The sequence below is a fragment of the Globicephala melas genome, chromosome 9, assembly GCF_963455315.2.
Source record: "Globicephala melas chromosome 9, mGloMel1.2, whole genome shotgun sequence".
Lineage (NCBI taxonomy): Eukaryota > Metazoa > Chordata > Mammalia > Artiodactyla > Delphinidae > Globicephala > Globicephala melas.
Window position 1 is genome coordinate 10,975,158 of NC_083322.1, and position 18,203 is coordinate 10,993,360.

At 38.6% G+C, this 18,203-nt stretch overlaps 1 protein-coding gene across 1 annotated transcript in view; it reads right to left on the reverse strand.

The window, feature by feature from the left end:
- Positions 1-667: 667 nt before the first annotated feature.
- OR6B1 (olfactory receptor family 6 subfamily B member 1) overlaps positions 668-18,203 on the reverse strand; it is an 87,182-nt gene continuing 69,646 nt past the window's right edge. Inside the window, 2 exon segments of the mRNA XM_060305240.1 lie at positions 668-1,308; positions 1,311-1,617. Coding sequence (XP_060161223.1) covers positions 668-1,308; positions 1,311-1,617 — 948 coding nt within the window.

The following is an 18,203-nucleotide window of genomic DNA, read 5'->3' on the forward strand; positions in this document are numbered from 1 at the left end:
ATACCTCACCAAAAAAGATATACAGGTGGCAAGGAAGCACTTGCAAACATACTCAACATCACGTCATCAGGGAATTTTCTATTAAAACAAGAATGAGATACCACTGCACATCTATTAGAATTGTAAAAATTCAAAAATCTCTGTATTACTGTAAAAACTTGGGTGCTTGCTATGTTTCTCAGTGGTCGAAACATGGAGTCCAAACTGCCATTATTCCCATTCCCATCAGGGCTCAGAGTCAGGCATGACAGAAATCATGCTCGCAGGCTCCACCACCACCCGAAAAGCTAGAATGTAGTAGGCATGGTCTACTCTTCTCTTTCCCTCTTGACAAAGAGCTGGGAGTTGGGAATTTTCTCCAGATCCTAACACAGTGGGTCAGGGAGGCGAGGTGGATATGGCAATAAAATGCCATAAATTTGCCTAAAAGCTTCACTCTATCTCTTCTTGGCTTTGTGCTAGTCTGGGGTGCTGCAAACTCCTATGTGGTTTCTGGTGTTCTCAGAAAGGCAATTTGATCTATATTATGTCATCTTCATGGAGGAAGTGGGGGCTTGGGAATTCCTAGTCTCTCATCTTTGTGATGTTACTCTTAGATAATTCTCATCCTTAAGTCATGTATTTTGTTAGAAAATTTTCTTGAGCTCTAGGGGAAAAATTCACTAAGCTATAATTGTGCCTTGTGCCAAATTGTTCTACTTTTCTGCAATACTCTGTGGAAAGCAGCCTTCACTTGAGCATCCCTTACACTGTAGATGAGGGGGTTGAGCAATGGGTTGAAGACAGTGTAAAACACGAAATGGATCTTCAGCTGCTCCTCTCACTGACTATTGCCAGGGACCATATAAACCATCATGGCGATGCCAAAGTAGAACCCAACCACACAGAGGTGGGAGGAGCAGGTGGAAGAGGCTTTCTTGCAGCCCTCCTTTGACTGGATCTTCGGGATGGCCCAGAGGATGCGCACGTAGGAGACCAGAAGCAGGGAAAGGGGCACAGTTAAGATAAACACACTGTCAGCAAAGAGGAAAATTTCATTGATCCAGGTTTCACCACAGGTCACTTTGAGGACAGATCAGATTTCACAGAAGAAGTGGTTCACCTTCTGGGGCCCACAGAAGGGCAGCCTTAGAAAGAGACTTTCTTGTACTAGGGCCAGGGAAAATCCACGTGGCCAGCAAATGATGGCCAGGAACGTGCACGCTCTCCAGTTCATGATGACAGTGTACTGGAGGGAATGGCAGATCGCCACATACCTGTCACTGGACATCACCACCAAAGTCAGGTGCTCTACGGAAGCAAAGGCCAATAGAAAACCATCTGCTTGGTGCATGAGAAATAGGAGATAGTTTTTTTGTGTTTCACTAGGTTTTCCAGCATATTGGGTAAATTGCTGGAAGCATAGGATACGTCAGTGATGGCCAGATGAGAAAGGAAGGAGTACATGGGGGAGTGCAGCCTGGGGTCTAGGCAAATGAGTCCCAAGATCATGCCATTTGCCAGCAGGTTGAAGATATAAAATAGGAAGAAGATAACGAAGAGGAAAAATTCTATGTCTTCACTGAGCTGGAATCCCACCAGGATGAATTCTGTGACCCATGATTGGTTCCCCTCCATTTTGTTTTGTTTTTTTATATATAAATGTATTTATTTATGGCTGTGTTGGGTCCTCGTTGCTGCGCGCGGGCTTTTCTCTCGTTGCGGTGAGCAGGGGCTACTCATCATTGCGGTGCACGGGCTTCTCATTGTGGTGGCTTCTGTTGTTGCAGAGCACGGGCTCTAGGTGCACAGGCTTCAGGCTCTACGGTGCAGGCTCAGTAGTTGTGGCACACAGGCTTAGTTGCTCCGCGGCATGTGGGATCTTCCCGGACCAGGGCTCAAACCCGTGTCCCCTGCATTGGCAGGCGGACTCTCAACCACTGCGCCACCAGGGAAGCCCCCCCGCCTCCAATCTTAATGACAGTCTGTAAAGGACTAAAGTGTGGTGGAAAGGTCAGAGCTGGATAACAATGAAAACTGGAGTTATTTATCTGAAGTGAATTCGGAGTAGGCTTCTATGCTTGTCCCTACTCCACTGAATTTTTCTTCAATATTTCTCTGCCTTTTTGTTTTTCTTACCTTTTATTCTAATGTAATTCAAAATTTCAGATAAGTATCAGGAATTATAAACAATACTAGTATATACACTTTACCAATTTTTTTCATGTTTGCTTTATCATTTCTTTTTCTCTGTATATATTTTGTTAATTTCTCTGGACCACGTAAGAGTTAAGTGCAACCATAAGGCCAGCTTATCCCTAAACTGTTTATTATTTCCAAGAACAAGGATATTCACTACTTTATTTTCAGTATAATTACCAAAATCAGGAGATATTAACATGATTCACTATTCTAGGTATAGCATTTTCAGCCCCTCTGGTCCAAGATTGAAATCTAATAAAATAATAAAATATCTTACCTCCTCTAATCTGAAATCGTTATTCAGTCTTTCCTTCCTTGACACTGATATTTTTGACGGGGATTAGTTCTTGTTTTGTATAATGTCTCTCAATTGGGGTTTTCCATCGATTGTCCATGTTTTAAGTTCAGATTATAAATTTTTGGTAGCAAAAAATATATCCTTCTTAATCTTAAAGCCTCTCATGAATACAGAGATACTGTTAATTACTCTCAATATAGGTGATGCTAATGTGGATTACTTGGGTAAGGTGGTGTCTCCAAGTTATCTCCATTATAGAGTTATTAATTCATAATTTTAAGTACTTTCTTCCTGCTGGCTTAACAAATTATCCATACCCATCTTGTAGATTTCTCACTTCAGCTTGGAATCAGTTATTTCACCAAAAATATTTGGTTCCTTACTGAAGAATCATATTTTCAAAGCAGTATCTGGATTTATTGGACGTAAAGTAATATTTTTATCAGGATTGTTGCCAAATTGCTAATATCTTCATTTAATAGAGAGCGTATATAATTTGGGAGAGTACCTAAGTTGTTCAGGGGTTAATGGATTCTCAACTTCACTTGCCTAATCCTAATACACCCTTACTGACTTCTTTTGGAAAACACCACTAATATAACATTACCGTTAAAGAAAATGATATCAATATTATATGGTAGTTTTTTTAGGCAAAAGTACATTTAGAATTCAAAATTATCTTGTTTATACTTTTTGTTTTTCTTTGTATTTAGCTAATTATAGGCTCTTAGAAATTTTACACTTAATAAAGTTTCAGTAGTCTGGTTCATTGTGTGAACAAAGTGGCATCTACCTCATGAGATTTTGACATCAAGTTTTCCTAAGTCTTAGAGAAACACAACATTCAATAAAAGGCTTAAGAGATAATACATATGTGAAATCTATGGCCAACAGTGATCATTGCTAATAACTTGTACATATAGTTTTCCACTATTCACTCTACTTATATTTTCATATACTTAAAATTATATAAACATTATTCTTTCATTTAAATATTATGTACATCTTCTATGTCAAAATATTTCCATACAATATACTTTAAACATTTGCATACTATTTTATTGCATACAAATATTTAAACTGATTTAATACATTACCTTCTAACTAGGTCGTATGTACTGTAATGCCATTGATTAAATTTTATACATATATTTTTGTGTATCTTTTATTATTTTCTTGTCGTATACTCCTAGACACGGAAGTTCTCAGTCAAATATCCCTCTCTTTCTCCACCTATCATCTTTTTATCTATATCCACCACCATCATCGTCTATAAAAAGCAAACAAGCCCAAAAAAATCAAAAAACATCATCACTGCAAGAAACCATTAAATGGTAAAAGATTTCTAATTTAACAATCATGACTCTAATCTCAAGTTCAGCTTTCCGATGAAGCTGTCCCACTTCAACCTTTCTACTTTTATCATGTTGACTCTTTTTTTTTTTTTTTGCGTACGCGGGCCTCTCACTGTTGTGGCCTCTCACGTTGCAGAGCACAGGCTCCTGACGTGCAGGCTCAGCGGCCATGGCTCACGGGCCCAGCCGCTCCGCGGCATGTGGGATCTTCCCGGACCGGGGCACGAACCCGTGTCCCCTGCATCGGCAGGTGGACTCTCAACCACTGTGCCACCAGGGAAGCCCTATCATGTTGACTCTTACACTTTAATACAATTTAGTCAAACCTGGTATAAAATGCAGTTCCTTAGGTTCATCCTCATCTCAGCTTCATAGTAAATCCCAAGGAAGAACAAGAATAGTTCATGGAAAGTGCAACTTCATGAAGTCTAAGTATCATCTGACTACAAAAGATGTAGCTTCTTGTTTACTGGGTTAAATCTGTCCTCTTAGTCTACACATAACCTTGAGCTATCTACTCTGATTACAAATTTATGATTAAAATCGTATTTGTCTGTGTTTCTTACTGCCCAGGATCCAAATGGTTCCATGTGGAAGTAACTATCTCAACACCCACTATTTAGCGTTTCCCCCCTAGACGTCTTTTTACATAATTTGATTTAATTAACCCTACCCTACAAATTTCTCACATTGCTTCTAACCTATTGTTTCTTCTTAATTTCACTTTGGGGCTTGAAGAGACACTCCTGTTTCCTAGATGAATGACAAGAAGGAATGACTTGACATTTAAGACCTACACCATACACCACACAGAGATGTCTTTACCAATATAGTCATCACAAGTTAAATAATATTTTAATATAATTAACACCATGGCTTTTAAATACAAAATATTGCAAACTGTGATGTGACTTTGATCACTCATGGCCAAAGCATGGTTTCTACAAAACTAACGTATTCTCAGATGATATGACATAAATCTCTTAAGATAGATGATACATATAGTTTTAATTCATACTTTTGGACTTATGGAAGTATACTTTGGAAGTAATTAGTAATTAAAATATTCTGGAAATTATATATCCCTGTGAAGAATATCAGGTTTAGGCAAATGTAAATTTTGAAGCAGGCATATATTGAGCTGGAAAATGCATATGGGTCATTCAAAAGTACTAGTATGGCTACACACTATGCTTATTCACTAATCTCATTATATAAGCGTGAAGGGGTGTCCTAGAGAGCAGTGAAGACATAAGGCTCCTCATTCGAGGGATTTTCTTGTATGCCCGTAATCAATTAGTGTACAAAGAAAGACGGCAGTCTTGCTTATTCCTCTCATCACTAAATGTCTATGTGACAAGAAGTCTATTAAGAGGGTCTTATTCTTTAAACATTTTGAGTTATGATTGGCATATAAAAAGCTGCACTTACGTAATGTATACAAGTTGATGACCTTGGAAATAAGTATTACCAATGAAACCATCACCATAATCTGTTACAAACATATCCATTACCTCCAAAATTTCCTACCACCAAGAGTATCTTTCTCTGTCCCAGGCAATTAGAGGAGATTACTATGAAGCATAGATTAATGTAACAGGCTTGGACAATTATGACAGTAAAAAGAGTCATAATCTCACTAGGAAGATCAATGTAAAAAATCAAGATGAGGTGGGGTTAATACCAACTGTCATTTATTTTAAGTGAGATGACTTAAATGGTTGTAACAGCCTCATGAGTGGGTACTATGTCATGTACATGCTTTATGTCTCATATAATAACTTGCAGAATTCTAGATAAAATAGGCACTCAACAAGTGTGAGCTAGTACGGGAGAAGAATTACGAGAAGGAATAATAAGAAAACTAATCTCCACATTTTGAAGTGGAAAGTCAAAATAAAGGGTTGAAAATTGAAGTATATGGTTTACAAACATTAAAGACTGAAATTTCATTTTCTGTGCCAATTAAGGTGTAACCAATACACCCTTCTAGCCACATGTAAACTTTATTTAAGACCATTCTAAATAAAGGATGGATTAGGGAAGGGGGGAGGGGCGAGATAGGGGTAGGAAATTAGTAAGTGCAAACTACTATGTGTAGAGTAAATAAGCTACAAGGATATATTGTACAGAACAGGGAATACAGCCAATATTTTATAACTTTAAATGATGTATAATCTATAAAAATATTGAATCACTGTGTTGTACACCTGAAACTAACATTGTGAATCAACTATACTTCAATAAAATAATTCAAAAAATAAATTTCAGTTTTTACTGACAACACGCTTATGCATGTTGAAAATATTAAAATCTCTGTAGATACTCTATTTTACCAAATAAGCAAATTTCTAAAAATCTGGAAGATGCATAACATTTTATGGAATGAATGTTTTGTAAAGATTATAGATCTCTCCAAATTAATCTATAGGTTCAATGAAATCTAAATCAGAAATTAAGGAAGGTTTTTTTATGTGCGGAAATTGAATAATCTTATTTATAAGTTTCATGAGAAATTATGAAATATCAAGAAGAGTCAAGTCAATGTTGAAGCAAAATGAAGGAAAAGGACATACTCTATGAAATACTGAGACCTATAGAGTTACAGTGACTTTATACAGTCAGTCAATGCTGTAATGGGACAAAGATAAGTAAATAGACTTGTGAAATAGCATGGTTAAACCAGAAATACAGACATGCACATGCCATCACCCCACAAGCACACTGGAAAGGCAGTGGTGTTTTCAATAATAATGCTGGATCAATTGGCTATCTGCGTGAAGAAACTAAAGCAAAACAGGTAGGTAATAGATCTAAGTATGAAAGATAAAAACAAGCTTTGTAGAATATTAAACAATGGCATATAGTTATGACCTGGGAGTTAGTGGAACTGAAACAGCATAAAAGATTTATAAAACTAAGAAATACACTGCTATTTATCTAGAGACATAAATAAGAGAGTGAAAACACAATCCACAGAATAGAAGGAAATATATATAACATGTATAATAAATTCAGGGCTCATATTCAGAATATAAAAGAATTTCTGCAACTCATTAATGAAAAGATAGATAATCCAATTTCAACTGGGCAAAATACTTGAACTTACATTTCACATGAAAAATCATCTAAATAACCCACAGCACATTAAGATATTAAGAGATACTAAATTTCCTAGGTCACCAAAGAAATAAAAATAAAACTCACAAGGAATGGCTAAAATTCACAAGTTTGAAACTACGAGGCCTTGGCAAGTGTACAAACCAGGGATACATTACTGATGAGAATGTAATTTAATGCAACCATTTTGGAAAACTCTAGAACTATATACTGTTTTCAAACATATGCATAACAATGACCTATGGATTCTACTTCCAGATACATCCAAATAAATGTGTGTATACACATACATAAGTTATATACATATATAGATTTATATAAAGATTGTATATATATATATATAAAGTTTGTATATGAATATTCTTAAGATGATTATAATAACTTTTTTCCTATCTTCCAAGGGAAAAATTTATCTTAGCTTATAAAACAAGATTGAAACATGGACTTATCTCTTTCCTTGAACTTACAATCCATGTGAGCAAATAAATATTTCTTGCAGGGGTTCCTATAATTAGTTTTAGATATGTATGGTTTAATTTATTTATTCCTAGAAAAATTAAGTTTGGGGAAACCACTTGATGAGAATAATCTGGACAGTATCTCTTTACAAAGTCACTTTGTAGAAATAAAAAATGACAGTCATAGGCACATTCCCAAAATTGTGTGATCAACACTGAATTCCGTAAAGAGTTCCCTGATTTCAAAATCTATGAGCATCAAGAGGAGCTTCAAGACGGTGGAAGAGTAAGACGCAGAGATCACCTTCCTCCCCACAAATACATCAGAAATACATCTACATGTGGAACAACTCCTACAGAACACCTACTGAACGCTGGCAGAAGACCTCAGACCTCCCAAAAGGCAAGAAACTCCCCACGTACCTCGGTAGGGCAAAAGAAAAAAGGAAAAACAGAGACAAAAGAAAAAGGACAGGACCTGCACCAGTGGGAGGGAGCTGTGAAGGAGGAAAGGTTTCCACACACTAGGAGCCCCTTCGCGGGCGGAGACTGCGGGTGGCGGAGGGGGGAAGCTTCGGAACCACGGAGGAGAGCGCAGCCACAGTGGTGCGGAGGGCAAAGTGGAGAGATTCCCGCACAGAGGATCGGTGCCGATCGGCACTCACCAGCCCGAGATGCTTGTCTGCTCCCCGGCCGGGGCGGGCGGGGCTGGGAGCTGAGGCTCGGGCTTCGGTCGGAGCGCAGAGGACTGGGGTTGGCGGCGTGAACACAGCCTGAAGAGTCTAGTGCACCACGGCTAGCCGGGAGGGAGTCCAGGAAAAAGTCTGGACCTGCCGAAGAGGCAAGAGGCTTTTTCTTGCCTCTTTGTTTCCTGGTGCGCGAGGAGAGGGGATTAAGAGCGCTGCTTAAAGAAGCTCCAGAGACGGGCGCGAACCACGGCTAACAGCGTGGACCCCAGAGACGGGCATGAGACGCTAAGGCTACTGCTGCCACCACCAAGAAGCCTGTGTGCGAGCACAGGTCACTATCCACACCTCCCTTCCAGAGAGCCTGTGCAGCCCGCCACTGCCAGGGTCCCAGGATCCGGGGTCAACTCCTCCGGAAGAACGCACGGCGCGCCTCAGGCTGGTGCAACGTCACACCAGCCTCTGCCACCGCAGGCCCGCCCCGCACTCCTTGCCCCTCCATCCCCCCCGGCCTGAGTGAGCCAGAGCCCCCGAATCAGGGGCTCCTTTAACCCCGTCCTGTCTGAGCAAAGAACATATGCCCTCAGACGACCTACACGCAGAGGCGGGTCCAAATCCAAAGCTGAACCCTGGGAGCTGTGCGAACACAGAAGAGAAAGGGAAATCTCTCCCAGCAGCCTCAGGAGCAGCGGATTAAATCTCCACAATCAACGTGATGTACCCTGCATCTGTGGAATACGTGAACAGACAAGAAATCATCCCAAATTGGAGAGCTGGACTTTGGGAGCAACGAGATATATATATATATATATATATATATATATATATATTTTCATTTTAATAACTTTATTTTATTTTATCTTCTTCTTTCTTTCTCTCTTTTATTTTTCGCCCTTTTATTCTGAGCCATGTGGAGGACGGGCTCTTGGTGCTTCAGCCAGGCGTCAGGGCTGTGCCACTGAGGTGGGAGAGCCAAGTTCAGGACATTGGTCCACCACAGACCTCCAGCTCCACATAATATCAAATGGCGAAAATCTCCCAGAGATCTCCATCTCAACGCCAAGACCCAGCTCCACTCAACACCCAGCAAGCTATAGTGTAAGACACCCTATGCCAAACAACTAGCAAGACAGGAACACAACCCCATCCATTAGCAGAGAGGCTGCCTAAAATAATAATAAGGCCACAGACACCCCCAAACACACCACCAGACGTGGATCTGCCCTCCAGAAAAACAAGATCCAGCCTCATCCACCAGAACACAGGCACTAGTCCCCTGCACCAGGAAGCCTACACAACCCACTGAACCAACCTTAGTCACCAGGGACAGACACCAAAAACAAAGGAAACTATGCAACTGCAACCTGCGAAAAGGAGACTCCAAACACAGAAAGTTAAGCAAAATGAGAAGACAGAGAAACACACAGCAGATGAAGGAGCAAGGAAAAACCCACCAGACCTAACAAATGAAGAGGAAATAGGCAGTCTACCTGAAAAAGAATTCAGAATAATGACAGTAAAGAGGATCCAAAATCTTGGAAATAGAATGGAGAAAATAAAGAAACATTTAAAAAGGACCTAGAAGAACTAAAGAGCAAACAAACAATGATGAACAACACAATAAATGAAATTAAAAATTCTCTACAAGGGATCAATAGCAGAATAACTGAGGCAGAAGAATGCATAAGTGACCTAGAGATAAAATAGTGGAAATAACTACTGCAGAACAGAATAAAGAAAAAAGAATGAAAACAATTGAGGACAGTCACAGAGACCTCAGGGACAACATTAAACACACCAACATTCGAATTATAGGGGTCCCAGAAGAAGAGAAAAAGAAAGGGACTGAGAAAATATTTGAAGAGATTATAGTTGAAAACTTTTCTAACATGGGAAAGGAAATAGTCAATTAAGTCCAGGAAACACAGAGAGTCCCATACAGGATAAATCCAAGGAGAAACATGCCAAGACACATATTAATCAAACTATCAAAAATTAAATACAAAGAAAAAAAATTAAAATCAACAAGGGAAAAGCAACAAATAACATACAAGGGAATCCCCATAAGTTTAACAGCTGATCTTTCAGTAGAAACTCTGCAAGCCAGAAGGGAGTGGCAGGACATATTTAAAGTGATGAAGGAGAAAAACTTACAACCAAGATTCCTTTACCCAGCAAGGATCTCATTCAGATTTGATGGAGAAATTAAAACCTTTACAGACAAGCAAAAGTTAAGAGAATTCAGCACCACCAAACCAGCTTTACAACAAATGCTAAAGGAACTTCTCTAGGCAGGAAACACAAGAGAAGGAAAAGACCTACAATAATAAATCCAAAACAGTTAAGAAAATCGTAATAGGAACATACATATCGATAATTACCTTAAATGTAAATGGATTAAATGCTCCAACCAAAAGACATAGACTGGCTGAATAGATACAAAACAAGATCCATATATATGCTGTCTACAAGAGACCGACTTCAGACGTAGGGACACATACAGACTGAAAGTGAGGGGATGGAAAAAGATATTCCATGCAAATGGAAATCAAAAGAAAGCCGGAGGCTTCCCTGGTGGCACAGTGGTTGAGTCTGCCTGCCGATGCAGGGGATGCGGGTTCGTGCCCCGGTCTGGGAGGGTCCCACATGCCGTGGAGTGGCTGGGCCCATGAGCCATGGCCGCTGAGCCTGTGCGTCTGGAGCCTGTGCTCCGCAACAGAAGAGGCCACAACAGTGAGAGGCCAGCGTACCACAATAATAAAAAAAAAAAACCTGGAGTAGCAATTCTCATATCAGACAAAATAGACTTTAAAACAAATACTATTACAAGAGACAAAGAAGGACACTACATAATGATCAAGGGATCAATCCAAGAAGAAGATACAACAATTGTAAATATTTATGCACCCAACATAGGAGCACCTCAATACATAAGGCAAATACTACCAGCCATAAAAGGGGAAATCGACAGTAACACAATCATAGTAGGGAACTTTAACACCCCACTTTCACCAATGGACAGATCATCCAAAATGAAAATAAATAAGGAAACACAAGCTTTAAATGATACATTAAACAAGATGGACTTAATTGATATTTATAGGACATTCCATCCAAAAACAACAGAATACACATTCTTCTCAAGAGCTCATGGAACATTCTCCAGGATAGATCATACCTTGGGTCACAAATCAAGCCTTGGTAAATTTAAGAAAATTTAAATCGTATCAAGTATCTTTTCTGATCACACGCTATGAGACTAGATATCAATTATAGGAAAATATCTGTAAGAAATACAAACACGTGGAGGCTACACAGTACACTAAATAACAAAGAGATGACTGAAGAAATCAAAGAGGAAATCAAAAAAATACCTAGAAACAAATGACAATGAAAACATGACGACCCAAAACCTATGGGATGCAGCAATAGCAGTTTTAAGAGGGAAGTTTATAACAATACAATCCTACCTTAGAAACAAGAAACATCTCAAATAAACAACCTATCCTTACACCTAAAGCAATTAGAGAAAGAAGAACAAAAAAAACCCAAAGTTAGCAGAAGGAAAGAAATCATAAAGATCAGATCAGAAATAAATGAAAAAGAAATGAAGGAAACGATAGCAAAGAGCAATAAAACTAAAAGCTGGTTCTTTGAGAAGATAAACAAAATAGATAAACCATTAGCCAGACTTATCAAGAAAAAAAGGGAGAAGACCCTAATCAATAGAATTATAAATGAAAAAGGAGAAGTAACAACTGACACTGCAGAAATACAAAGGATCATGAGAGATTACTACAAGCAACTCTATGCCAATAAAATGGACAACCTGGAAGATATGGACAAATTCTTAGAAATGCACAACCTTCTGAGACTGAACCAGGAAGAAATAGAAAATATGAACAGACCAATCACAAGCACTGAATTTGAAACTGTGATTAAAAATCTTCCAACAAACAAAAGCCCAGGACCAGATGGCTTCACAGGCTTCACAGGCGAATCAAACATTTAGAGAAGAGGTAACACCTATCCTTCTCAAACTCTTCCAAGATATAGCAGAGGGACGAACACTCCCAAACTCATTCTATGAGACCACCATCACCCTGATACCAAAGCCAGAGAAGGATGTCACAAAGAAAGAAAACTACAGGCCAATATCACTGATGAACATAGATGCAAAAATCCTCAACAAAATACTATCAAACAGGATCCAACAGCACATTATGATCAAGTGGGGTTTATCCCAGGAATGCAATATGCAAATCAATCAACGTGATGCACCATATTAACAAACTGAAGGAGAAAAACCATATGATCAACTCAATCGATGCAGAGAAAGCTTTTGACAAAATTCAGCACCCATTTATGATAAAAACCCTCCAGAAAGTAGGCATAGAGGGAACTTTCCCCAACATAATTAAGGCCATATATGCCAAACCCATGAATGAAATTAGAACACTCCCTAACACCATACACAAAAATAAACTGAAAATGGATTAAAGATCTAAATGTAAGGCCAGACACCATCAAACTCTTAGAGGAAAACATAGGCAGAACACTCTATGACATAAATCACAGCAAGATCCTTTTTGACCCACCTCCTAGAGAAATGGAAATAAAAACAAACAAATGGACCCAATGAAACTTAAAAGCTTTTGCACAGCAAAGGAAACCTTAAAGAAGACTAAAAGACAACAACCCTCAGAATGGGAGAAAATATTTGCAAATGAAGCAACTGACAAAGGATTAATCTCCAAAATTTACAAGCAGATCATGCAGCTCAGTATCAAAAAAAGAAACAACCCAACCCAAAAGTGGGCAGAAGACCTAAATAGACATTTCTCCAAAGAAGATATACGGATTGCCAACAGACACATGAAAGGATGCTCAACATCATTAATCATTAGAGAAATACAAATCAAAACTACAATGAGATATCATCTCACACAGGTCAGAATGGCCATCATCAAAAAAATCTACAAACAATAAGTGCTGGAGAGGGTGTAGAGAAAAGGGAACCCTCTTGCACTGTTGGTGGGAACGTAAATTGATACAGCCACTATGGAGAACAGTATGGAGGTTCCTTAAAAATCTAAAAATAGAGCTACCATATGACCCAGCAATCCCACTACTGGGCATATGTCTGAGAAAACCATAATTCAAAAAGAGTCATGGGGCTTCCCTGGTGGCACAGCGGTTGAGAGTCTGCCTGCCGGTGCAGGGGACACGGGTTCGTGCCCCGGTCCGGGAGGATCCCGCGTGCCACGGAGCGGCTGGGCCTGTGGGCCATGGCCGCTGGGCCTGTGCGTCCGGAGCCTGTGCTCCTCAACGAGAGAGGCTACAACAGTGAGAGGCCCGCGTAATGCAAAAAAAAAAAAAAAAAAAAAGAGTCATGTACCAAAATGTTCATTGCAGCTCTATTTACAATAGCCAGGACATGGAAGCAACCTAATTGTCCATCAACAGATGAATGGATAAAGAAGATGTGGCACATATAAACAATGGAATCTTACTCAGCCATAAAAAGGAATGAAACAGTTATTTGTAGTGAGGTGGATGGACCTAGAGACTGTCATACAGAGTGAAGTAAGTCAGAAAGAGAAAAACAATGACCACCTAGAGGGGTGGGATAGGGAAGGTCGGAGGGAGGGAGATGCAAGAGGGAAGAGATACGGGGATACATATATACGTATAGCTGATTCAATTTGTTATAAAGCAGAAACTAACACGCCACTGTAAAGCAATTATACTCCAATAAAGGTGTTTAAAAAACTATGATCAATTTACATTACTTAATTTGCCTCTATCATATGAACGTAATGGTATCAATGAGAATTTTTAAAACTGTAATGTAATATATTGTTAACCTAGTATTTTGGCGCTGGAATACCCAGACTTCTACAAATATCTTTAATATTTGTAAACATAAAAATCACCATGTCAAGTTCCTATCCATGTTCGAAATTGCCTGGGTTTGTGAATATCTTTTCCCATCATGAATTAAGTAAGTCTAAATATTGCCTCCAGTTAAAAGATATATCTAGGTTTGGGTTCCTTCAGAAGCCAACCCTGGGACAGTTATTCAACTACAAGTAGTTTTGGGGAAGCAATCTCGGGAACTATAAGTAGACAGATGAATGGAAAAGGGGCACAACCAAGAAAAGACAGCCACTGAAGGTTGGATGATCAAAGGAGAAAATTGTAATAATTGAAGTTAAACCCTAATGGAAAAATCTTGGAGCCAGCGTAGCATATGTGTCACCAACTAGTATCTGTTATTGGATGAGTGCCTTGAGGTGGATGGACCAAGTAACAGGGCTCCTTTTCCCAGAGTAATAGGCTAGTAAAGTGGCTCTGGTTTCCAGAGAACCTGCCCAGGCAAAGAAATGCAGATGGTGGCATTTGGAAGTCAGGCTAGTGTGCACTGAAGTGGGAAGGCAAGGTGTTATGTAAAGGTCACCCACAGTATCAGCTACAAAATCCCTGCCTGTACATCACCTCTGTAATCCAAAATTTGATTGGACATAATCAGGCAGAGGAATAGGTGTGGTTTCCTGGCTCTAAATTGAAGAGGATAATTACAAAAATTTAATAAATATATTTTTTCTAATGATTTTTTAAATTACAGTAGCATAATTATCCACAGTTAAGTTGAAACAAAGTTGAGTTTTTTAATGTCAAAAGTTGGCTTTAATTATACTCAACATACTAGCCTCCTTTATGTTATGTATCTTGGCCCTGAGGAATTTTATAAAATCTCTCTATTTGGACAAAATGTAATCTAAAGGATACTATCTAATATTAGCTCTGTTACTCACTATAAATGAGAAAAGCTATTTAAGTGCATCAGTAATGAGAATGATGTGGTAAATCTATGTAAATGAATTAAAGTTTCTGGTCTATTTATCACATGAAAAGTGCTCCGCAGATTTTTCAGCAAGAAGGCACATTTAGGATGGGATACAGATAATGTGTACAAAGTCCTATTTCAGGGGCATTCACCAAGGAAGACAGTCATCCTTCAAAGCCTGAAACTGCAGAAAAGTCTAATTTTTAATCATTACCATTGGGGTAAAATAATCAAACACTGATTTCAAACATGAGCCCTAAAAAAAAAATCAAATGGGCAAATACAGCATATTGTAGGCACTGATTTATTAATTTTTTTATAATGACAAATCTCTGTATTTTGTGCCAGGCAGAATCGATCAGCGGTTTTTCCTTTCTTTTTAAATTGAAGTATAGTTGATTTACAATATTAGTTTTAGTTGTACAGCATAGTGATTCAGTATTTTTATAGAATCATTCATTTACTTCATTTAAAGTTACTATAAAACGATGGCTGTATTTCCCTGTGCTGTACAATAAATCCTTGTTGCTTATCTTTTTTATACATAGTAGTTTGTATCTCATAATCCCACACCCTAGAGATTTTTCTATTTAATGATAATTTAAGAGTTTCGCAAGCAGGTTGAGTCCGTCAGGTAGTAAAATGACCCTAAGGCCCTCACCCTATTTCACTGCATGTCCCTGATACCCAAGATTTAGGTACTAATGTTACAGTTAATGGCAGCATAAACATCAAATGTTATCAATGTCAGCACGAGCATTAAAAGCCTCCATGGTGGCTGCTGGTTTAACTGCTAGTTCTGGTGTGCCCTCCTGTCCTGTGTTGTCTGCTTAAGGACTTTAGCAACTTAGTTTAATGCGGCATCTGACTTCTATACAAATTCATATGTTTACAGATAAATCAAAACTCCAGTAGTTTTTTTCCTCTACAAGCAGTAGTACCCTGACAACACTGCCTGATTCTTTGGCTCCCAGACTTGCGCTCTCAAATGCCTCTTTCTTCACCTTGTCTCCTTGGAGCTCCCAGTTACCTGATATTAGCTTCTAAGTCCAGCTCCCAATAGATTCAATATCTCTAAACTTTTTCTATATTCCTGGCATGTTGTTTTCATAGACTAAAAGAAGATATTTGTCATATTGTACATTATATAAGAATATACCTTATGGGAGATTCAGCTAATACATTTAAATTTCCACATAATTTTAATACATGCTTAAAATGTGTATTTAATTAAGAAAATAGCATTAATAAACACTGTAAGTTGATTGTAAGAGGGCTTTTTCAATATTGATTATTCCTGGAACTTCTCCCATCCTACCTCACATCTACAGAGAATAATCACTGCTTTCCCTGACTTACTGCAGAAGTGAAACCCTTTTTTTTCACACCTAGTACAACCACAGAGGACTCTGACTTACAAGCTCTAGGGGCTACCTAGGTTACCTTTCCAGTAATTTCCTGTTAGCAGATCATTAATTCTTACCTTTTACACAGCAAAAAGCTAGGTTAATATGAATATGAAACCCTTGTTAGCCTCATAAATAGTATCTTGAATCTTATGTATTAGAATGCTAAAATATGGATGAAAAAACCAAATTATTGCAGTTTAGAGGAAGGTATTAGAAATCCTATGCCTCATTAAACATTACCAACACTAACAAGATTCTCCTGATTTTCTTCTGCATGATGTAAAAATTTAAGAACACTATATTTTCATTTGTCCCATAATTCTTTTAATTAAAATTTTTTAATTTCATTTGAATTTTATTTTTTTATACAGCAGCTTATTAGTTACCTATCTTATACATATTAGTGTATATGTCAATCCCAATCTCCCAATTCATCACACCAACACCAACACCCCCACCACTTGCTCCCCTTGTTGCCCATATGTTTGTTCTCTACATCTGTGTCTCTATTTCTGCCCTGCAAACCGGTTCATCTGTACCATTTTTCTAGATTCCACATATATGCATTAATAAACGATATTTGTTTTTCTCTTTCTGACTTACTTCAGTCTGTATGACAGTCTCTAGATCTATCCATGTCTCTACAAATGAACCATTTTGTTGCTTTTTATGGCTGAGTAATATTCCATCGTATATATGGACCACAATTTTTTTTCAGTTTTTTTTAATATCTTTATTGGAATATAATTGCTTTACAATGGTGTGTTAGTTTCTGCTTTATAACAAAGTGAATCAGCTATACAGACACATATATCCCAACATCTCCTCCCTCTTGCATCTCCCTCCCACCGTCCCTATCCCACCCCTCTAGGTGGTCACAAAGCACTGAGCTGATCTCCCTGTGCTATGTGGCTGCTTCCCACTAGCTATCTATTTTACATTTGGTAGTGTATGTATGTCCATGCCACTCTCTCACTTCATCTCAGCTTACCCTTCCCCCTCCCCGTGTCCTCAAGTCCATTCTCTACATCTCTACATTTCCTATCTACAAGTCCTTTTCCTCATTTATAAGCATATTCTATGGGTATTCCTTCATTCAGTCAGTCATTTTTTCATACATGCATTCATTCAAAAATACTTACTTCACTATAGTACTATTCAAACACTAAGGGTAAAGATCAATTGATTACTAGAATGGACAGAAATATTGTTTTCTTAGGCTATTTAAAAAGTTTAAGTTTCTTTTAACATTATTTACACGAGCGTTTGAAATATTGAAGTTTCTCCTAATAATGTCAAAGTGATATTAAAAATTCTATACTGTGAGTAAATATTGTATATGTAAAATAACATGGTAATCTGGTTGGCTTTGTTCCCACTGCCCTGGGAGATGAGTATGAACATGCTCAAAAACACTGATTGACAAGACGTTGCGTGTTTATGCCTAGTTCAGTTTCAGGTATATGGAGATTTTAAAAGAAAAAGGAAGTAGAGAAGAAGGGAGGGAGAGGGTTGACGGAGAGAAAACACAGGGAGGAAAAGAGAGAAGGTACAGCACCTCTCCCTTCACTTCCTCACTATTACTTTACAATTCCTGCGGGGGGAGTCGGGGGGTGAGGCTGTTGGGGGGGGGCGTGGGGCATATAACACAGGAAAGGGGAAACTGAGCGCTGGAGAGCTACAGAGAGGTTAAAACCAAAACTGCTTCCGAAAAGTTGATAGGATTCAGATGGTTGGTGTCAAAGACGGAACTAAGTCTGGGGCACAATTTTAAAAGGCTGTTTATTTGTAGACGTTAGGCTCAAACTCATCTGCTGTTGCTATTATGTCAGTAGGGGTACAAAAT